This window comes from Varanus komodoensis, unplaced genomic scaffold, assembly GCF_004798865.1.
Source record: "Varanus komodoensis strain SLA01 unplaced genomic scaffold, ASM479886v1 scaffold13_3, whole genome shotgun sequence".
NCBI classification, from domain to species: domain Eukaryota; kingdom Metazoa; phylum Chordata; class Lepidosauria; order Squamata; family Varanidae; genus Varanus; species Varanus komodoensis.
The window spans coordinates 17,773,054-17,795,622 of record NW_025335409.1 but is presented as its reverse complement, the minus strand read 5'-3'; the positions used below and the strand labels follow the sequence as shown (position 1 = coordinate 17,795,622).

Below are 22,569 nucleotides of genomic sequence, written 5' to 3'. Positions count from 1 at the left end.
TCAATTTGCTCAGATTCATTGGAAGTTATCAATATAAGGGAATGAACCAAACAGTTTTTAACCTGAGAAGCTAATCTGTTTCAGAGATGTTGGGTGAGAGACTGGGGATCAATGGGGCGGGGGGAATCAGAAGTCTTAATTTCTAAGGGCAGATCTAGATCTCACACTGGCACACCTGTGTGTTTAACTGCAGCTTCCCACAAACAGCTGCAAGCAGAGAAAGCAGGGGGTAGAAGGGCTGCTGGAATTCAACTCACCCCACTGATGTTCCTCTCCCACTCCTTGCCCTCTCACATGATCTCTCTGGCAGACATTTCTCCTAGTGAGTATCTTAGCCTGGAAATAAGTCAAGCTAAGAAAGAATGGCTGGGAGGCAAATGGGTGGGTCATAGAAGGTGGAACAAGAACTCGGAACTTCCCATCCACTGTGGATGCTTGAGGAATTGGATCTTTTACACATGCCAGTGACCTGGTCTGTTCCTCAGGACTCATGGCTAGATCAGGACTTAGTTGTTCCTGACTATTCAGACATAGCTCTCTGATATTTTTAGGTGTAAGAAGTGGGTACTTTGAGATAAAATCTGTATTTTGAGAGAGATGTGTAAAATACATACTTAAATGCATTTTAATCAGTGGTAGATTAATACAGAAAAGGGATGGAGCAGACTTATGGGCAGACAAATGTGAAAATGGCCTGGGCTGGAAACATTCCTACCTCGACCAGCTTGCCTCCTAACATCTCCTCCAGTTCACTGCCTCCTTCTGAGCTACTCAGCAGAAATCTGTAACTGCAGACAAGAGCCTGCAAGACTTGGAAACACTCTGCCAGTTTCCCCCACTTTCAGGTAGTGTGACAACAATAATCAGGTAGTGGAAACACGACTTCTGATGGAAAAACTAAGTGATTTCTATTTTTTTAAAAATGTGTTACGTTTTTTATTTAAAGTTTCTTTTCAAATGCTTTGCCTGTTCTGTTAGTCACTTCAGAGAATGCTGCAGAAAAGTGGGATAGAAGAAATGCTTTAAATACTCAAAAGCCAAATAAAAATGCAGCAAAAACATTGCAGCAGTCTGAGGTTAAACGGGCTTGCTGATGCATTCCTTGGAAAAGCTATTCTAAAGAAAGGTTATCGCAGCAGCATGCTTTTGCACGTTTGAAAATAATGAACCAGTGAGGACTGCTCCTTCCCAAACACATAATCCAGTGTCAACGAAGAGGCCAATTTCCAGCACAGCATGCAAAATGGATGTCAGACATGCTGGAAGAAGTGGCCTTGAAACAAACAGTCTTTGTGAGGCAGGAACCACACACATATGCCAGTACTTTCCCTCTCCTTTCCTCGTCCATTTCTTTTGCTTCCACCAAGCAGCACTGGAAAGCACAGCGCATGGGGCATGGAAACTGTGAAAGGGCCATAAGGCGATTTCCTCTATCTATACTATGGTGGTGATGTCAGCTTCGTGCTTCCTAGGTGAGCCATGGAATCTGTGACCACGAGATGCAGGGATGGCCAGTAATTTGGATGACTTCAAAAGGGGACTGGGCATGAAGGAAGAAAAGTCTGTCAGTGGTTAATGCACCTGGAATCTATATGCTATTTCAGTATCAGAGGCAATTGGCCCTTGTCCAGTAGATGCTGGAGAACTTGGCAAGCAGGGTGCTGTGGCACTCACGGGCTGCTTGTGGGTTTTCTGTGGAAATTGTTTGAACAGAATGCGGGGCTGGAGGGACCTTTGCAATGGATGGCCTTGCAATGTCCATGTACTCCCAGTTCAGACATCCCTGCTTTCTGTTGCCTGGACATCAATGACCCAAATTAGGGATTCCGATTAGCCTAAACTGGCAGTGACTGCTTATCTCCAGTAGAGGGCAGTACTGCATAAGTGTACTCACAGGGATCAAAGGCAAGTGTTTCCCCACCCTTCCCGCCCCCATGGCCACATAGGAATGTGAAAGCCTAATCGCTGAACTGGGTGAAATGGCTTATGTGCCACCCTAAGTAGGGATCGGGCATTTTAATAAAGCAACCATTTGACTGGTAAATCAGCCAACAAATAACTATGTAAAAAGATATATAACAGCCAAAATGCAAGCAAATTGGAGAGACAAGTGCCTGTACTTTTACAGTCAAATGAACATTATATGGAGAGCATTTTGGTGGAACTTTTTTTTTTGTAACTCATCTTGACCAGCAATCACCTGCAGGGGAGTAAGCTTCACTGGATTCAGTATGACTCATTTCTGCACACAACACTGTGTTGCAAGTTGCTTATATGGCTCAGGACACCAGTAGCATCTTGGAGAGGGTTTTTAAGACTCCCCATATTGCCTGGAGGGTGGCAGACCTGTGCTTTTCTTTCTCCATAAAGGGCAGTATGATTGCAGCATTCAGCCCATCTGCTTTGAGAGGTGTCACTTCTCTGGCAGTTTGGCACACATCACAGAAGGTTATGCAAGGAGCAGGGGAAAGCTGGCTTAGATGTTGAGCAAGAAGGGTCATCCACAGAGCCCAGCATGGCCTGATGCTCTGTGAAGGTGGGAGCAGCTTTCCCAGGGGCCTTATACAGCTCTTTTTCAGCCTTGCTTTCAAAGAGAGATGCTAAGATCGATCCTGGGTCCTTTTGGATACAGCCTATGAACTCAAGAGTACTCTAACTCAACCTTTCCCAACCTGGTGGCTTCCAGATTTTTGGATTACAGCTCCCATCCACCTAATCACTAGAGCTGGTGACTGAGCTTCTGGGGTTTGTAGTCTAAACGATCTGGGAGAGACTGATCTGACTCTGCAACAGAGTAATCAGACAGCTTTACGGCATACCAAAAGTCTGGAGTCAAAACAGATTTTTGGTCTTGTGAATAAAACACATAAATGATTTCTGAAATGTATTTGCTCTTCAGACAGAGAAAGGTGAAACTCAAAGTCTGTTTCAAGAAAGCTGATATGCAACCTGATCCTATCCATGCATGGAAGTAAATTCCACTGAGTTCAAGGGGAATATTCCCAGGCATGCTTAGGATTGTCTGGGTGCCAAGAATTAAAAGGGAAAAAATGCAGAAGTGAGTCCTAGAAAGATTTTATGTTAGATAAGACTTAGACTAGAACCAAATAACATCTACCTGGGAGTAAGTACTTTTGGACTCAGTGGGACATACTTTTTAGAAAGCATTGAGAGGATCAGGCTGTTGGAGGTGAATGGAAAGAATATTTCAACAGCTGGGAGTTAAAATCCAGTATCCTAATTCCAATTCTGACCCTTTCCTTTGTGAATGTAGTTGAATTGCCTTTATATAATGAGCTATAACTTACCATGAAGCTGCAGGTCAGAACAATGAGTAAGAGGGTCACCATTTCGGATATCTTGTCGTCTAGTGCGTCTAAAGGTAACATTAGAAAAACACAGAGAATTTTTCATTGCATTCATTCATTGCATTTGTATCAATAAAAACAGCAAATAAAAGAGAAAAAATACCCACTCTTCTGGTCCAGAGGGCAGCCTGACCTGAAATAAATATAGCTCATGAATTTTTTTCTGATCCCAAGAGCATTGTTGGAAAAGTCACCTGATAAACTCCTGTGTGATAGGTAAAAGCACAGGAATATGGCAATGCCAGGATGTTCAGGGTTATGTGATTCAGTATTATAGAAACAGAAACAGAGCAAGTCAGAAGGGATCTCCTGGGCCATCTAGTCTGACCCCCGGCTCCAACCGGCTCCACTCACGAAATGCCCACTATGTACATGTCCAGCCTATCTTTGAACACCCTCACCTATGGGGCCTCAACGACGCCCCGTGGAAGCCCATTCCACACCCTTGGGGTCCTGACTGTCAGGAAGTGCTTCCTGGCATCCAAATGGAACCTTGGCTCCCTGAGCTTTGCTCCGTTGGAGCGCATCCTGCCTTCCTCTGCAGGGGAGAACAGGTCCCTACCCATCTCCGTGTGACTGTTTATTATATAAAATAACCCAGCTATTTTCATTTTGTTCTGCATATCCAGAGGTGCTTTGAGCTTCCTCCTCTTCCCCTCTTGTCAAATTGGAAATCTCTTGAAATTAAGGGGCACTTGAAAGATCAAGTCAAAGATCAAGGAGTTTGGTGGAACTGGTCTATCACTTTTGTGAACAGCATTATAAACCAGTTTTTGTCAATGTCTTTACACTCAGAAGTCAACTTCTAACCCCTGCAAACATATACTATATTGCTGTCACCAGGGCTTTTTTTGTCATAGAACGCACCGGAACGGCATTCTGGCACCCTTTTTTGATGGATTTTTCCGTGTGATTGTGAATTGCTCTGTCGGGTGTAGCAGGTCGGCAGCAAAAATCATTAAAATAGTGCCTGCGGGCTGCGTGTGTGTCTGCACTGCTTGTGAGGGCGCTGCTCAGCTTGGGACGCTGCTCAGCTTGGGATCGGTCATGTGGTCGTGCGCTGAGTGCTTACTGCCAGCGGTGACCATTATGTTTGTGTGTGTATAGAGTGACTGGGATTTTATCACCCAAATCTACCTTTTGACTACCTTTATTGACTATATTTACATGCAAAAGGTAAATAAGTTCTTTATTTCAAAAAAAGTTGGTGAATTGAAAATCTTTTTTAGTGTAAAAGTGTGACCCCAAGAGGTGAGTTCCAGCACCTTTTTTTTTTACAAAAAAAGCACTGGCTGTCACTATGCACAATCTGTGCAAATCCTCTAATATGTATTGATTATGACTAAATTAAGGGTCTTGCTGGTAGGCATTTGAATCAATGAGAGTTCTACATGCACACAACGTGGCTCTAGCTATTTAGCTTTCTTAAGTATACAGTAAAAAATTCAAATGCTGCATCTGAGAAGCAAGATAATTTGATCTGTAAAACAACAAAACTTGTTTTCAAAATGTTGTGCACCATGTGTGTGTTGATCAAAGTATTACAATTTAGTGTGTTGAAAGTAAAGTTAGTGGTTTGAATCATCGCAGTCACAAACAACAAGGCATTACGTGAAAATATACCTTCCATGGACTCTCTTTTACTTTGCTTAGGTAATATTTTGTAGCTTTCCTTTAGTGGAAAAAAAACCATTTGAAATAGGCTATTCCTGTTTAGATTGTCACTGTTATGTTTCTTTTGTCTGCTCTCTTTGTTTTGGAACAGCAGTGGTACAAAACCCCAGTGCAATCTATAAAAAAGGGATGCTGCAGAGTACAAGAAAAGAACAGGGCAAACAAAGATGTTGTTAGATGATAAATGCATCACTCGGAGAAGAAAAGAAACACTGAAGGAGTGAAAAGTCAGGCAAGGGGCTGGGGAGAAGAGAAGAGAAGGAGGATTAAATCACAGAACAATAATGGAATCTTAGATCCTGAAATAAGGTTAGCAAAACTCAAAGATACAGACTGCCATCTTCCCCGGTACACACTTGTTTATAGCTTCTAGTTGCCTTCAGCTAAACTTCTCCCCACTTGAGCCCATGAGAGCTGAATTAACTTGGTCAAACCCTAAGAGACATTCTCCATTCATAATGGCCCAAAAATGTATTGGCTAAGAGGAAATGAAAAAAATATTAGGTTGGTTAATAACACTAAAGTTATTCCCAAGTTTAGCTGTTCACAAGTAGGAACTACATGATAAGAAACAGAACCCTGAAGATGGGACTTTATTTTCTGAGGGCTCAGCCCCTCCAACTCCTAGGTAAGGCCACCCAGTTGGGATCCCATTTACTTTTTTTAAACCTATAATAGTGTCTGCAATTATGTTTCTCTTTGTTGGTATAGAGACTGTTATTTTTCTGTTTCCACTGCCAAAGAAGCCCACATGTTTTACCTGAAATGGAGACAGTTCTGGGTAAACAGATGGATTTTATATTTTCAGAACTGGAGGATCAAACTTTCCTCCTTCCTTCAGGAGGGAGGAAACGTCCTAGAAGCAAGTCCAGGTGAGACTTAAACGGATCTCATTACCTGCTAGTGCCTGATTTGAATATTTGGAAGCCTGTCAACACATGTGATCATGCAGGCACCATGACTTAATTAAGTCTGGTTTTCCTCCTCCTCTTCTCTGATAAGGATCTCTGGAACTCTAAGAAGCCTGCAGATGTTTGTTTGTTTCTTGCATTTGCATGCTGCCCTACAGCCAGATGGCTTTCTTAGATTTTATGTATTTATTTATTCTGTGATCCTTTGGCTGGCCTAATAAATAAAGGTGCAACAAAGCCTGTGTAAGGCTTTGGACATCAGGTTATGTCCAACTTCTGAATGGGAATTAAGTTAGTCATTATGACTCACTTGCCCCATTGATTTCAATGGGACTAAGGTGTGTTTAGCTTCATTTGGATCTAATCCTCACCCCTCAAATTAGGAGGCCTATATTGATTAGAAAATATACAGTGCTCAGTATTGTCTTAATCACTGCTGTTTCAGTGTCACTGGGTTTCAGACTGAGATTGTGGTTTTACTAATATCTGAGAGTATTATGGTTTTGATGTACCGAAGGGTTGGAAAAGTAGTGTGTGAGATTTTTCAAAAGGGAGAGTTGTTTAAAGAACACAATAAATAGCCATTCAGAGAATTAAAATAGCAGTTGTTGCTTAAGGGCACATTTATTTTATTTATTTATTAATTATTTAATTTCTAGCTAGCTCCATTAGACACATGGCTCCCTGGGCACGTTGCAATTATAAAACTAATATAACAACAGAATAATCAAACAGCCATAAAAATAACAATCCAATGCATGCTTAGGTAGAACCCCTACAAGTCCTAGCATGCCATTATGCAACATGCTGTGTCTGGGAATTGTAGGATTTTCTTCTGTCTAAACATTCATGGCATTGTGTCAAAACTGTCTTGACAAGAAATGGAAATGAACTAACTCATGGCGGATAGGCTATTGATGGCTACTGATGGTTCCCTCAATGTTGCAGAAGCAATTTGTCCCGGAATACCAAATACAAGGAATGGATGGGGAAAGCCATCACCTCCATACTTCTGAGGTGCTTCAGGGACAACTGAAAACTGAATCTTGGATGAGCTGGGCCTTTGGTCTGATCTTGCAAGGCAATGCTTACGAGTATATTGGCATAGTTTGTGCAGTCTCAACAACATCAGGGCAGTGTTAGAAACAATCAGGTGGGACACTAAGGAGTGGTGGAGCAGAGACTGAAACCCATCCCTACCTCTTTGCGGTGGGGAAGTAACGAGAGCACGAGGAGCCATCCCAGGCACAGTAGGGGTCCCTAGCCAGGCAGCACTCAGCACATGCTTTCCCGTACACATCACAGCGGTGCAGGGGAAGCTGCGACACGCCAATTGCTGAGCCAAGGTAGAGCTGTTGCTGTTTTGGGGTGGGGGTGGGGAGAAGAAGAGAAAAATGGCAAGTGGTCATGTTTCATTCAAAAGGCTTTTCTTTGAAAGGCATAATTATACCTGAGTATCTATGAACATCTTTGTCTAATGGCAGAAAAGTGAAATCTGTTTGTCCAGGTGCATCATTTGGATCCATTCATTGGACAAATGTTTTTGCTTTCTACCACATCTTGTAATGTCAGAAAAGACAGAGAATTTATGCAGAGGGAAACACAATTTCTACTACAGGAAGAGACTGGCACTCCCTCTTTTTACATATCACAACAATCCACCAACTTTCTGTTCTTTCATGTAATATCACAAGTCGGTCTATCCATTCTAATACCCAACCTTCCATGTACACTGTGTCTTGTATACGGGATTCTTCATAGTATGAAGCTGGGTAAATGTTTTTTCCCCTTTGTCCAGCTTGCCAAATTAAGAAGCCTTTTTGGCATTATTGGAATAAACCATATATCATGTGTGTGTGTGTTCTGTTTTACAAATTTTATGGGTAGTATCCCATGTTGCTCTGGCACTAACACTAATGAGGTTGTGCTAGCATAATTCAATGCTTGCCCAATGTTACTAGCACAATAGGATAGAGTGGCCATTTGTTGACACCACTGGCCAATTGTGGTCTTTTCTGGTTGCCCATGCTGTTTTGTATGAGTATTGGTTGATGCTAGCATAATGTGATGAGTACTAATGCTGTGCTAACATTGATTCTATCCTCCATATTTCCTGAAGATGAAGCAGGAATCGTCTGGAAGTCCCTGAATCAAATGAGAACCCATTTGACTCTGATAGGTTCTTCCAGTGCATAAGGTTCCAAGCCAGAGGTCCATGAACACACCAATGTTATCTTAACACATCTGCAGGTGCATGTTCCTCTGTTTGATTTAATGGGTAGGACAGCAGTTTGGTTTGAGTCTAAGGATGACTTTGGAAGGTTTATATCAGTTAACCTTTTGCCCTGTGTGGGGCATAAAGTTCACCACTTTATTCAGCTAATTCCCAACTTGGCAGAATACAAAGAACAATGCACTTGAGACACGCAACTGGGAGTGTTCTAGAATCAGGAATCAACATGCTCCCAAAAATGCCTTTCATACGAGGATGACATGCCAGAAGCTTGTCATAGTGCATCATGAATGTGCCTTGGCTCTTCTTCTCTTCATTTGAAGCTTGACTGACATGTTAGAGACTTCATTTTGCATGAATAACCTGGGCTTTCTGTGCTAGAGAGAACTTAATATTGTTTTCCAAAGGATCAGGGAGATTTGTAATCCCTCCTGAATACATAAAGAGGCCTTTGATCGAGAAGTTGTATTTGAATGCATGGCTCATTATACATGTAATCGGCTGCTTTAAAAACAATGTACTTGTAAAAATAATCAAAAGCAGAGCCTTCTGGTACCATATGAACATACATATATTTAAAACCTGACAGCTTTGTTTTGAAAATAGTTTTCTCTATAAAAGCACATTTCTTTAAATCTCACCCACTCCCCTTGTTGTTTTAGGTGACAAACTGTGTGAGGGAAGAGGCCCCAAACAAAATATTTCATGTCAAACACATTTGTTTTAGGCCAGTTTCCAATATACAGTGGTTCCCAGCTGGACTGTTCAGAATCAGAACTTTAGAGATCATTTACTCCTTGCCCATCAAAACCAATACCATGCTTTGGGTACACTCATTGAAATTAATGGGCTTTCCCTGAAGCCAAGCATGCCTCTGTCTGGATCCAACCCTAGGCTAGCTTCCATCGGTCAAGTTTGCTTCCATAGGGCAAGAGTTTGCTTCCATAGGTTAAGAGTGGTAGATCAGTGGTAGAGCACCTGCTTTGCGCACCAATTGCAGTAGGTTCCACATAGGACTGTGACAAAGCTGTACAGAATCCATCCCTTTAGCATTCATGGACTTTCTTTCATGCTGGCTTGGACTCGGAAAGGGAGCCAAACCGGGAGGAATGACCAGCAACCTCCTCCTGCTTCACATGCCTCAGCACAAACTAAGGCTGTGGATATGATGTGGAAGAAGAATGCTGCCTGCATAACAGCCACCCAGGTAAACAGGGAACATCCAAAATACCCAGGCATTTTAGTGTAAAGCTCCCAGAGCCAATAGTCTTAGGATGGTCATTTCAGTCTTTTTGAATGGGGAGAAGCAGCACAAAAATGGTCAGTGATGAGAGGAAAGGTGCTCAGACCAGGCCTGCAGGCAAGCCAAATTTGGCTTCAGGACTTGAGGTCTGCATTCATTACTTCTGAAAGTGTGACGGTCCATATCCATTCACAAAGCAAGAGCACAGCTCAGGATGATAGGAAAATGGCTAGATTCCTCAGAAAGCCTATGTGTTGAAGCATCATCTATTTTTCTTTGCTGCCATGCAGCATGTCAACCGAAAGAATGGGAGACAGGGCTTGTTTCAGAGATCGCAGCATGCCCACCCTACTGCATGTCGACATCTTGCAGTCCAGAGTGCACAAGCTCCCTTTCAGACATTACAATGGACATTCAACAAGCAGAAGCATGAGACACTCATGCATTGATGCTACAGCAGTCGTGACACCAGAAGCTGCTTGGTTGGAAAGGGTTATGCATTTCTTTTAACACATTTCTTTTAACACATTTCTTGAAATGAGGTTCCCTTATTGTGGGATATCTCCAGTCTGAATCTGTACATTCCAATTACTTGTGTGAATAGGATTAGCTCTCCTGTTGTGACCGAGGCATTTAAGAAAATGTTTAATTTTGGTTGGAGGGTGCCTGATACATTGCTCCTGAATTAGCCCTGGTCAAGAGGAAAAAGTTGGGGAATTTAATAGCTATGCCACTAACTTTGGAGAATAAAGAATTTTCTCACACCCCAACCGACAACCAGTGATTCCCAGTGATACCATTTCTCTAAACTTAGCAATAAGAATGCTTGTTTCAAAAAATGCATCATCATTTTGTTCCATTTCCACTACACTGGTAGCAAAGTACAAATAAGGACTTTTTCTCTTTCATGCCTGTCAGATTCTTTGTGAGAAACCAGAAACATTTCTGGAACGGAACTGGATGGCGCCAAGTTAAGATCTCTGAAATCCAATAAATATTTAAGAATCTCGAGGTTGTGTGTACACTACCTGCTTTGTGGAAATCTTCATTGCAGAAATAGCAGTGGGTTCCTGGAAAAGAATATTATGGTGAAACATCAAAAGTGCTTTAAATAGCTGCTATTCTTAAGTGGATGAGAACTGGGTGTCTTGAAGATGATTGTTCTTACCAACTTTCACATCAGAACATTATTGTTGCTATGGATGCATTCAAATACATTTGTTGCTGTGCGATTGAGCATGCAGAATGTAACAGAAGAATCAATCAAGTATGTATTTTTTAAAATGAAAGTCTGGCACAGACACAACCCCAGCTTCCTGCAATGTGATCCTTGTAGACGTGATCTTGGAGAAGTGCTTATGGGAAGTTCTGGGATAGTTAGAAGGGGAAAGGACAGGTTCTACCATTATCCCAAGCATCACAAAGGCACGGCATTTAAACATCCAGAATTGGTTTTACAGGGGAGAAGGAGCACGGGGACCTTGGCATCTGCAGAGGATACCCACAATGCAGTCGAGTTTAGAAGGTCAGGGACATCCTGATTGGATCATGAAGGAAAAGGCCACCAATGGCGACTAATATTGATAGCTATGTGCTACCTTTCAGAGGCAGTATGCCTGAGTGAACCGGTTGCTGGGGAACTTGGGCGGTGGGGTGCTGTTATAGCCTGTGTGCGGGGTCCTGTAGGCAGCTGGTCGGCCACTGTGTGAACAGGATGCTGGACTGGAAGGACCACTGGTCCAGCATGGCTCTTCTTAAGCCTGACATGTGTCTGAATGCATTGGAGGAGGTGATGGTGTGCGCAGTGGCAGAGAACTTATATTCGATCGATCGATCGATCGATCTATCACATTTGTGTGCTGCCCATAGCCAAAGGCTCTCTGACTAAGAGCAAAGCTTATACATTTGGTGGGGCCTCTATTTCAAGTTCTGCATGCAGATCTGTCTCAAGTCTTGCTATTGTCTCAGAATGTCTAATGCTAATTTAGTTTCTAGCCAGGTATGTTCACAAAGTTTGCATCAAGCCTTTGCACTTCATCCCTCATTGATCCCACTGGAGAATTGGATATGGCTCAGTGGATGCTAAGCATGCAGACTCTCCATTGCAAATGGGTTATTACACTTGGTATTTGGAGGCATCAATTACAAGTTCCACCAAAAATGTTTTCTCAGCTGTTCAGGGAGACACTGCACAAATCAGGTTAAAAAGGCATTTGTTATCAGTGTAATACATCTTGAATGCCTTCAGTTTAGATGGAATTGTAAATGAAAAACATTAGGCTTGGCATATTGCAACTCAGGCTGTTAAATCCATTCTTTGGTGACAGAAAATTAGGCCCAGCCACCTCAGGGACATGTGAAAACTCAAAAGAGATAGGTTGCATTGAAATTCCATATTAGATTTCTGTGTTTAGCATGTAACAAAACAAAACAAAAAGCAACCCATCAAACTTCATCTGCACCTGCAGTGAAAATAAGGTCAATCTATTTGATGTTAGCTTATATGGAAAGCTTGGGCCCGTTGTGCTGTGTTGGGTGTGCATTTTTGGCCACAAAGTCTTCTACGTGGCTAGGGACTGGAGGAGTTGCAATGTGTCTTCTAATGGCTTCCCTTGGTTGCCATTTTGCCTGCACAGGGAAAATATGCAAGGACAGGAGATCTGAATGAACTATCTGCTCATTCACATGTTGGAGGAGCTTCTCCTCTTTAGTAAGAGTGAACTTAATTCTTAAGCGAGTGCATAAAGAAGGCAGACCTTGGCTGCAAACTTCAGGAACATCCTTATGCAAAAACAAGAGTGACTGTTAGGATTCCTAACCCTGACTCAATATCCCATGGCCTTGGAATGATTTCACAGAGCCCTGAGTGTTCATTGGCACCAACTGAACTTCCCTGCCTCTGTTTAATTTCTAGGGAGAGTACAAGGGGAGATGCAGCTGGGGAGAGAAGAATTAACTCTCCACTTCCCGAACACTCCCCCAAAATATATTGCCCTACATGGCAAGTAACGGTGGGGTGTTCTGGATTATCTCAGTCAGGGCACGAAGTAACCGAAGCATTCATTTCATTTGATATTATTTAGACAGAAATGGATTGGCTTCCTTTGACTCCTGAAAATTTTAAATAATGTCACTAATTACCTCTAGATTTGCACATGCACACACACACACACACACACACAAGCAAGCATGTGCAGTTTTTATGCAGACTTGAGCTATATGGGCCTGGCATCCAAATGTTTAAGTACCGAGCAATTCTCCTGGCCAGACCCATGTGCTCCCCAGAGTTTTTCCCCTCTTCCCGCTCTTACTTGCTAGATGGCTTTGTAATGTGTGGCAGACTTTTAAAAAGAACAATATATGCAGTTTGGTGCAAAGAGAGAGGAGTCCATCAAGGGGGTAAAGGGAAGGTACAGAAACAGCCCACCCACAGTTTCTGTACCTTGTGCAATATGTCCCTCATATGGTTTAAGCAGGGTCTGCTGTAGACCTATCCTAGCTCCACCCCCACCCATAGTCATCCCACAAGTACTGCAAGAGTGCAATCCTATGCATGCATAGACAGAACCTCCCCCAGATAAACACGTTTCTGTGTAGGTATGCATAGGATTGTATCCTGACCTTAGGCTAGGCATCTCATTTTCATGGGCAGTGCTCCAGCAGGGAATACCAAGCTACTGCAGCCTCCTCCTTCCCTGTGGAAAAAAGCTTCCAGGAGAGAAGATACGGTTCCTCTCAAAACTGAGGCAGTGCAACTCTTGTTTTGGACATTAAGCTCCCAGTTTGTCTGCTTCCATCTAAGTCGTTTGGCTAAGAAGAGCGTCTGATGTGGCATAAATTCTGCCACACTTATAGAAGGATCTTGTGAAATAACAGCCTGCTCACCCAAATGACTTTGGACCCTGTCAGATGCTAAGGAGCCCTGCACAGAAAAGAGACAGCAACAAGGGGACTGCAGCTACGTTGTGATTTCATCACGAGAAGAAATGCCTCCCACCGCATGATTACACAGAGCCTGGTAGTGAGGCAAGCAGGTCTCTGGCTCAGAGATTCATTCTAAATCACAGAAGGATAAGTGCAAACCATTCTGTGAAAGTTTAATCTATGCATTTATTGAATGGAGCTGGTCTTTGACCATAATAAAGTTTCTGTCTGTCTGTCTGTCTGTCTGTCAACATTTATGCAAAGAACAGTGTCTGTTTACATATGGGGTGCAGTGGAGGAGAAAAGAAAGATTTAAAAAATCTAATCTTGTTTTAATTAGATTTGGAACAACTGACAACAAAATGCAGTTCTTCCAAATGCCAGATGCAGTGGAACAACTGACAACAAAAATATAGCTCAGGTTGTAGAATATTGTTTCCTGAAAGAAATTAATATATCACAACCTGCTAGCTTCACTAGATTAGACCAGGGCTGCTATCACCTGACTGAGGCAATCTCAGTCAAGTGATCGCATGAATTTTAATTGATTAATTGATTCTATTTACATAAAGTTGCATCTAAATGAAATGATTCTGGTGAAGCACTGGAGCCTACTTGATAGTGGGAGCTTCTCCACATGTGTGTATACAGGCACCTGTGTGTTCACACTCACAGTAGTCTGTGGGAGCTTTACATGATGCTGTCCTCCTGCAAGGCCTCCTCTAGACTTTGCAGCCATATGCATGGCTGTTTTTAATGTGAGGAAAGTCAGGTAATCTTGCAACAGGAAGCTGTGAGCAGCTCAAGTAGTTTCACAATCCTGCTGTTTTACAGATTTACCCACAGCACCACCTGGTGGTTGTATAAAGAAACATATAAAAAGGCAGAGAAAAACCTGGTGGAGAGGAAGATGTGCAAAGGACCCACCCTTGATCTTGTGAAGAAAATGGGAGCAGAAGCCTCAGTAAAGTGACAGGTTAAAGCCTCACATAGAGAAGCAATCGCATTCCACTGCGCATACGTTGCAGTGACTCTGCTGAGCTATCAGACTAAAGTATTTCCCTGTGCTCCTTGGGGATGTCCAGGATGAACCAAAGTGCTCCATCTCTGAGCTTCAGCCCTTTCCTGGAAGGAGTGATGACAGAATCTCTTTGTTTTTTGGTTGATATTTGCATTTGTTGCAGAAAACACCAATTTAGAAGGGACTTTCATTGTATGTGTGAGTGAGAGAAAGAAAGAGATTGGGAGAAGAAAATGACTCTTTTCAGACTTTCATAAATGCTGACAGCAAAATAATTCATGCCTGATGCTGGGGCACTTTTATACTTGATAGAATTGGGTCAATTCATCAGCAGTATAGCTCCAGACCATGTTGTTTCCATGTTCTCATTGTGCATATGTTCCCAAGTAGCACAGGATTTGGACACAGAAATAAATACCATCCGGAAAATCCATTTCTAAAATTATGTGTGTGTTGGCCTTCAGTCATATTATGTCCTTGATCAACTTTACTTTTTATGAGCATGTCAAGGAAATCCTCTACTCAGAAAACAGACCTTCTTCTAGCCTTTGCCTTAAGGTCATATGTCTGTTAAGTGGAACCTGTGTTGTATATGTCTGTGCAAAGAAGACAAGCAAAGAAGCCTTCAATGTACAGATGATTTTCACTGTAAATTGCAAATAGTTGTATCTTCTGGTTTTAACATCCCAGTGAGCAGGAAAGATGTCACTGATATGATTTTTTTTGTCATTAGTGCACAAGTGCATGGAGAGCTCCAAGATTTATTTTGGCCTGTGCCAGAGTCCTTAACTGACAAACCCTAATTGACAAGCTAATGAGGAAGGTTCACTGGATGCTTCTACCATCTCCATCTGCCCAGGGAAGGTATTGGTGTCAAGGTGGGGGGAGGAGAGTCAGAAACAGATAAAAAACTTTCAGTCATACTCACCCGAAAAACAGTCATTTCTTCCAACAAAACTTCCTCCAAGTCATGCCAAGTCTCCTTAGGTATAGAAACTACTTTCAAAACTGTCCCAATATCTGAGAGAAAAAGAGAGATTTTTTTTCCTCTGGGTTTAAACAAGAGCAATCCAACAGAAGTTTTATGTTTTCATATTACAATCCTCATATTTCAAAAAGAGGATTATGCATCAATGTGTCCCTTAGACTCAGTTCCACAGAACACACATTTACCTTCAAAATGAACTCAAAGGTTCTTAAGAGTTCCCAGGGAGGGATTATGCTGAGATCTTTTAATTGCCAAAAAACTAAAAATCTGAACCCTGAATCCATTTTAGCTGTCAGCAAGTGAACAGTGCTGTATACAGTTACCAATGAAATGTCAGCTGCCACAAATGTATATTTAAACCTAGGAATGCATTGGCTCAGCCAGGGCTACGTTTTATGATTCATTTTCAAGTCCAGCATTTTTAATGCTTGCTTTAAAATACGAGGTCAGATATTAATGTGAGGCTCATTCTGGACACACAGGAGGCCAGAGGGATGCTGTCGAGTTGATTAAGTTGTGAAATCTTTCAGGAAACTGATGATGGTTTTAAATAATAATGAGCTAGAGAATGCATGTGGGCAACCCCTGGCTGCATAGGACCCTCCAAGGCTTTTTGTGTGGCCTGCAACAAGTGCCCCTGGTGCACCTACTGTATCTCATGATCCATCACTGAAGCTGTGGCCCCCATTACTGCCATTGTTGCTGCCACTCTGGCAGTCACTCTGAGAACTCTATGATCATGGGCTTCAAGCCAGACTATCTTATGCAGCTGCTCTGGCAGCCATGCTCAGAGGGCTCAGGGCCCATGCCCCTCAAATGCTAACGTTGGTGTTGAAAAGGACAGGTGCTTCAAGTGGCAAAGAGCACAATCTAAAGAAACTTTAAAAAGTAGACTGGTTTTCACTGGATGAGAAACAAACCAACAACCTTATTTCAAGTGCCTCTTGCTTTTATCAGGTGTGTGAAGAAGGAGCTGAGAAAAACAAGTGTTTTTTTAAAAACTCCGGTTACTATTCCTGCACTCCGGTCCTTTTACTAAATGCAGTAAATGGGGCAGGGGTGCCATTAAGCCTGAGAAAAGGAATAGAAAGAGGAAAAATAAGGAAATAAAGGGGATGATTTGGTATATCTCTTTGTCACAATGCTGATCAAAAGCAGAAGGGTGTGCACACTATGTTTTCCAGGTGACTGGCTCTGCCTCACCCCCTTTGGGCAGGCAGCCCCATTGTGAGCTGAAATCTAGCTCACAACAGGTCATTCTTTGGCCAAAGCTCTTTCTTCTCCAACGTACATCCAGTAAAGCATAACTAGCATGAAAGAGTCTCCGGGCATGCACAGAGTGATTCATTGAACCCAACCTAACAACTACTTCTGAGAACCCTTCTTTGAGCAACCCTGGGCCCCACCCCTCTGGAGAACAGCCTCTTAGCTGCACTCCACCCCTCTAGTTGGCTAGCCTTCTCTCCTGATGCCACATCATGGGGTCAAGAATCACACCAAGCTTGTCTGGGTTCTGGGGCTCCTACCCCAAGCCTCCTTCCAGCAGTTGCAGAATTGCTGTTCTCAGGTTCTGCCTGAACATGTGGATCTGGCAGCCTTGAAATAGGCCCTCCTGCCTATTCCATCATGATATCTGGAGGCCCCATTTCTTAGGGCTCTTCCTCGTCATCTGAAGAGTCTGTGCCTCCCTGGCCTTGGAACACGCACCAAGAGCAACTGCCTCTTTCATTCCCAACAGCCTCCAATGAATCACCCAACACGAAAGTGGCCCTCAGCCTCTCCCTTCCTGAAAGTTCAGAGCCAATCACAGTGCCCAGAAAGCTGGCTGGGTTAGTGTTAGGGTTAGTTAGCATAGGGTGGCGAGAGGCAAGCTAGCTCGCACTCTGGCTTGTGGGTGGGAATGGGGAGCTCCAAGTGATAGCATCCAAACTGGTACTGGAGGCTGGAGGAGAAGGCTGTGCTGAAAAGCCCCTCAGCGTGTGGCAGACATTCAGGCTTTCCTCAGAAGACCAATGGTTGGGCAAAGTGTCCCTATAAAGCAGCTTGCATGAAATACATCACAATAGGTAGCTGATATTAAGAAATATTCCATTATCACCATGTGACATTTTGCCACTAAGGAATGCGTTATAATACAGTAATATGAATTTAAACTGATTCTGCACCAGTTATATTGTGTGTCTTCCTAAGAATCTGAGCAACTACATTTTGAAGAGGAAGCTGAAATTTTCCTGGGAAAGATCCCCAAGCCCTACGTGGCAGTGGAGGCTTCTGGGGTCCAAGCATCTCAGGTGGGCACATTGGTTCTGAAGCTTGGACTGACTATGCTTTCCCCTAACCATGGACTATTCTAGTGGCAACCAGCGGGAGGGTCCCACATAACTTTGATTTTTCCACAATTCCCCATGCTCCCTCCCTCCCTCCCTCCCTCCCTCCTATTGCCATCATATTTTCTTGGATGCAAAAATGAAAGCCGACAGAGACAGAGGGTGAGAGAGAGCACACACACCTAAGTACACTTGGAGGATGGAGTATACTGATTCAGAAACTTCTTAAAACCTATTTATTCCCCCATTCTTGCAAGATTCCACTCCCCATTTTTGTGACACTTGGAGGCTAAAACAATTCTGTCCAACTGTTTTGGCCCAAAGCTGTTTTTTCATATTTCCAAGAAGCCTTCACAACCAGCTTTTGAAAATTTTTCCTCACTGCCTTCTAGTGCCCAGGGTGCTATCTAGAGTGGAGCTCTTTGTACTTGTGAGACACCACTGAGGGTATTTCATTTCAAATGTACCTGCTGTTATGTGGGTCCAAGTGAATGAATACAGTGCAGTAACTCCTGCATGTAAGTGGTGTACATCAGTGCACAGAATTGCAATTGTGGAAGACGTAGGAGTTTGAAAGGTCACACATGTTTTACCATTTGTGTTTAAAGTGTAAACACACACCAGAAGCCATAGTGCTGCAACTGCATGAGAAATGGAAGGGACCAGTTAGACTTTGCTCCTTTCCTTTCCTTTAGTCCACAAATTGGATAAGCACCTTCCCCATTGTGGAGGTATAAAAACAAATGGTGTGGTTATTCACAGTTGCACAGGTGTGAAAAATAATCTTAAACAAATATATCAGATTCCCTGCTGCAAATTACTCCCTCACTTCTACCTGAGGCAAGCTCAGACCAGGATGCTTGGCTTCCTAGAGGCAATGCCTTCACAATTCGTTGTCTTGCTGGTCAAATTGCACTTGCCTTTGTACCCCTCCTAGACCAGTACTTACCAATTCCCTATTAAACCTGGAATTTATGGTGAGCTTTTCTGACCATGCACAGTCTGTATCCACATAACGCTATTTTTATTCATGCATTGAGTTGGTTGGATTGACCTTTTTCTTGCTTATGATAAACTATGGAAATCATTTTACCCCACACTTGGTCAGGTTCCTCCTCTTGACTGTCCTTCATAATTGATGGTAAGTAAGCAATAGAAGGCCAAAAACAGCCAATCAGAAAGATTTATGATGTCATGAAGCACTACATATTTCTAAGCAACAACTCTCATTGATATGGTGCATGTACAACTACTTGTTTGGTGGAACAAAAGCTGAGTTTTGAGGGAAATCTATACTCACCTTACAAAGCCAAGATCTTTCTTATCCTAGTTTGCCAGTCACTACTTCCTAGCAAACATGAAGCCTAGAAGCTTTTCTTTCAGGAACCAACCTTTTTCAGGCCCTGACCACACTGAGTAGGTTTTGTTTTGCCTTTCCCACATTTCAGATTTGCTGGATTCCATTTACAAAATAAATCTTTGTATTGTGAAAAGGGGTCACCTACTGTAGGCAAACCACCACCAGACACTGCTAAGGAAAGTGGTGTACCACCCTTGCAAACACCTTTCTGCTTAATTAGATTGCTGAAAACCAAATTACTTGATGCTAATTGGGTGGTGTGTTGCTGAGCCCTGCCTTTGAGATCTGGGTTGGAGTATGGACTCCTACATCTAATTTTCTCCTAGAAAGTTCAACCTGGCAGAGGGTTAAAAAAAGAAAGATAGAAATTGTATCCATTGCCTGATAAACCTAATATGTGAGCTTAAGTCTTTGCTATATATTTTATTGTTATTGCTTATATTGTATTTTAACAACTTTTTATGTATGACACCCAAAGACCTTTGGTTATGGGGTGCCAAAGCAATACTGTAAGAAAAAATGATTTCTTTTTATTTATTTAACAGGGGAATTTAAGAAGGAACAAGCACTTTAGGGGTACGATCCTATGCATGTTCAGACAAGGAAAAAATCCTTTCTTGTCTAAGCATGCATTAAGTTGTGTCCCCAGTGTTAAAATCCCAGAATGAATGTCATTGTAATTGCTTTAACTCCTGATTGGAAATTATGTTTTTAAAGAAAATTCATCAGTTGTGTCAGCCCTGAAGACTTGCAGCTTCTGAAAACAAAGTAGGCATATTGAAGAACTGGGCAGTCATTGGTGCTTGAATTAGACATTTTGGGAGAACAGCGTTTTATTAAAAGCCAAGAAATTGGCCGAGGGCATGTGAGCCTGGCAGATAGACATGGTATATCCACACATGAAAGCTTTAAAATACATAGTTCTATTTTAAGAGGATTCCACCACGATTAGTGGTTTGCTCCTCTACAAAGCCTCTGAGGTCAAATGCACAATACATTAAAATGCTAGAGCATCCCCTCCAGGCCACAGGCATCCAAAGAGAAGCATTATCTGTATTCAAGATCAGGTTTTTGTGGAGCAATATTTCAAACAGTTTCACACAAATTGAATCAGGCCCTTCTTTTCAGATCAGTAAGCTTTGGTGAGTAACTCAGTTTACAAGATAAAATTACTGTTATTAATTCATGTCTACTGACAGATGGACTCAAACTGTGCTAAATTATCCCTGCTCTCTTGCCCCAAATCAAGGTATGAGTGCAAATGGATGTGTTTAAATAGTATTTTTGTCTGCTGGAAAGAGATTAAAGGAGAACATGAAGAAAGTGAGACTTAACAAAGCAGTCATTTGGGTAGCAAACCTAAACCCATACACCAAACAGTAAGCCCTATTACTTCTGAGTAAGCTGGCATAGGATTCCATTACCAGTCTTTATTATAAAAACTGGGACTATTTTACCAGCCCAAAACTGTTGGACAAGGACAGTCTTATTCACGTTTTACACATGGGGAACTACAGAACAGTTACAACTTAGATAAGTCTGATTGCAGCGTGATTCAGTGTTGATTTTCTGATATTTAGTAATTCAGTGCAAGAAAAATCAGGAAAACTCTGTACAGGTGATTACTTATGCATTGAAAAAGCTCTTATAAGCAATCCTAGCAATTAGATTTTGACATCACCCTGGTCTTAAAGGCTTCATTTCTGATGGATCACATACAGATTACTTAATGCTGTTACAGTGCCAGTTCCAAATTTTGGGATCCATCAGGCAACATGTCCTCCTAAAAGGCTAAGGGGGCTGCTTGTTGTTTGATGGTGAGACCCCTGTCTCACCGGCACAGGGGAGATCACCTAGTGGTGATCAAATTTTTTTCACAGGAGGAGGAGCACCTGATGGAAGTTGATTTGTTTTGGCTTCACCAACATCTTGCTGGTGCTGGCAGTGCCAAGGTGAGTGATGGTGAAAGTAGAGGGAAGTGAAAGGGATTCTCTTGGGTTCTTCTTGCCACCAGTCACTTGATAGCCCGCTGACACAGGGTGTTGGTGCTGGCAGGGCCAAAGATAAATGAGAGACAATATCATGCTTCAATAGCCCCAGGAACTGGACAATTGCCCCAGGGCCCTCTGCCATCTCCTAACAGAAGACCATGCAGTAGTTTCAGCTCAGCTGCAAGCAACTGAAAAGTGAGAGACCATGTGCTATGGGGAGTAGGCCCGGCACCCTCCCCAGTTTTTCTGTTCAAAGGAGAAACTAGAGAAGTGTGAGGATTTTGTTTCACTTTGAAAACATGTTGGAGCATCCCATTCAAAACTTTGGCGATGAGTGTGAGAATATCTGCCAAAAAAATTGAACTGATTATCAAGTATGTGCTCATTTTTGTCTCTCTTTCCAGATTCCCAGTTCAGCCTTGCTAAATGAACTGAATCATTCCCTAAATCAGCCTTGCCTTCATCCGCAGAGGAAATACGCACAAATCTTCAATTTGATAGCTGTTTTACTTGCAAGTTTCTTGCACATGCAGAGTGAGCCAATGGAAATCAGGCCAAGGTGAGGGGTGAAATGACCATCAGGGAACTCTCACAATCCTAAATAGTGCTTATTTGTCAGGCCCTAGTGGAGACCCCTGTGGGTGCAAAACTAGCTATATAGACCCAGTGTGGCCTAAGGTTGGCTAGAATGATTGGATGGGGGCTTGGGAGAGTCAGGTTTTATGTTCACTAAGATGTGAAGATTGTCAGTCATACCCCCTTCCTCTCGCCCACTTGCCTTCCCTTTGCCACCAATGGATGGTTTCCTAGCCTCTTTGCAGAGGTTTACCCATCATAAAATATCAAAATGCCTCTGCTAAAGTGCTGTTCCTGGCAGTAGAAGCTGTAAACTAATATATGCTGGTTTGTTTTAATCTGTTGGGCTCACCCCTTTAGGCTTCAGGCATGTGCCCACTGGAATGTGCCCCTGAAGCTTCTCTGAAATAGAATGAGGCGCTCAGGCTCACAGAGGTTCTCTGCCTGACCCCGCAGCACCATTTCTTTGGCTTCCTTATTTAATTTTGGGATATGAAACCATTGTGCCATTCATGGAGTGCAGAAAAGAAAAAAGTGCTTAGCTATGATGTTTCTGCATCTGGTATAAATTGCAGGATCAAAGCATCCCCTCTTACTCTGACTCCAAGTCAGGCAGGGATCAGAACAGCAGCAGAGAACTCATGCCAGGGTCTCTAAACATTTCTGCAGCCTTTAATGTTCCTGCCCAAGAGACGGTCCTCAATTGAACGTGATAGATGCAAGGCAGTAACAGATGTACACTATCAAGTGACATATCTGGTACAACATGGCAGGAAAGGGCAACTGGATGACATATCAGAGGCACCAAGTAAAGGGAAGCTGGCTCTCTTTACTTCAAATTGGCCAAGGCTTGTTATTTGCTCACAACCAAATTGACCAGCAGGTAATGACCTATAAAGCCCTAAACGGCTTGGGTCCTGGTTACCTGAAGGAGCGCTTACATCCATATTTGC

The 22,569-nt window shown here is 42.7% G+C and overlaps 1 protein-coding gene across 1 annotated transcript in view; it reads right to left on the bottom strand.

Annotated features, from left to right (window-relative positions):
• The window catches only part of SEMA3A (semaphorin 3A), a 220,649-nt gene that overhangs the window by 7,663 nt on the left and 190,417 nt on the right, over nt 1-22,569 (bottom strand). Inside the window, exons 11-15 of the mRNA XM_044423275.1 lie at nt 20,976-21,097; nt 15,303-15,423; nt 10,458-10,499; nt 7,154-7,311; nt 3,309-3,376 (exon numbers count right to left, since the gene is read on the bottom strand). Coding sequence (XP_044279210.1) covers nt 3,309-3,376; nt 7,154-7,311; nt 10,458-10,499; nt 15,303-15,423; nt 20,976-21,097 — 511 coding nt within the window. The remainder of the gene's footprint in view (nt 1-3,308; nt 3,377-7,153; nt 7,312-10,457; nt 10,500-15,302; nt 15,424-20,975; nt 21,098-22,569) is intronic.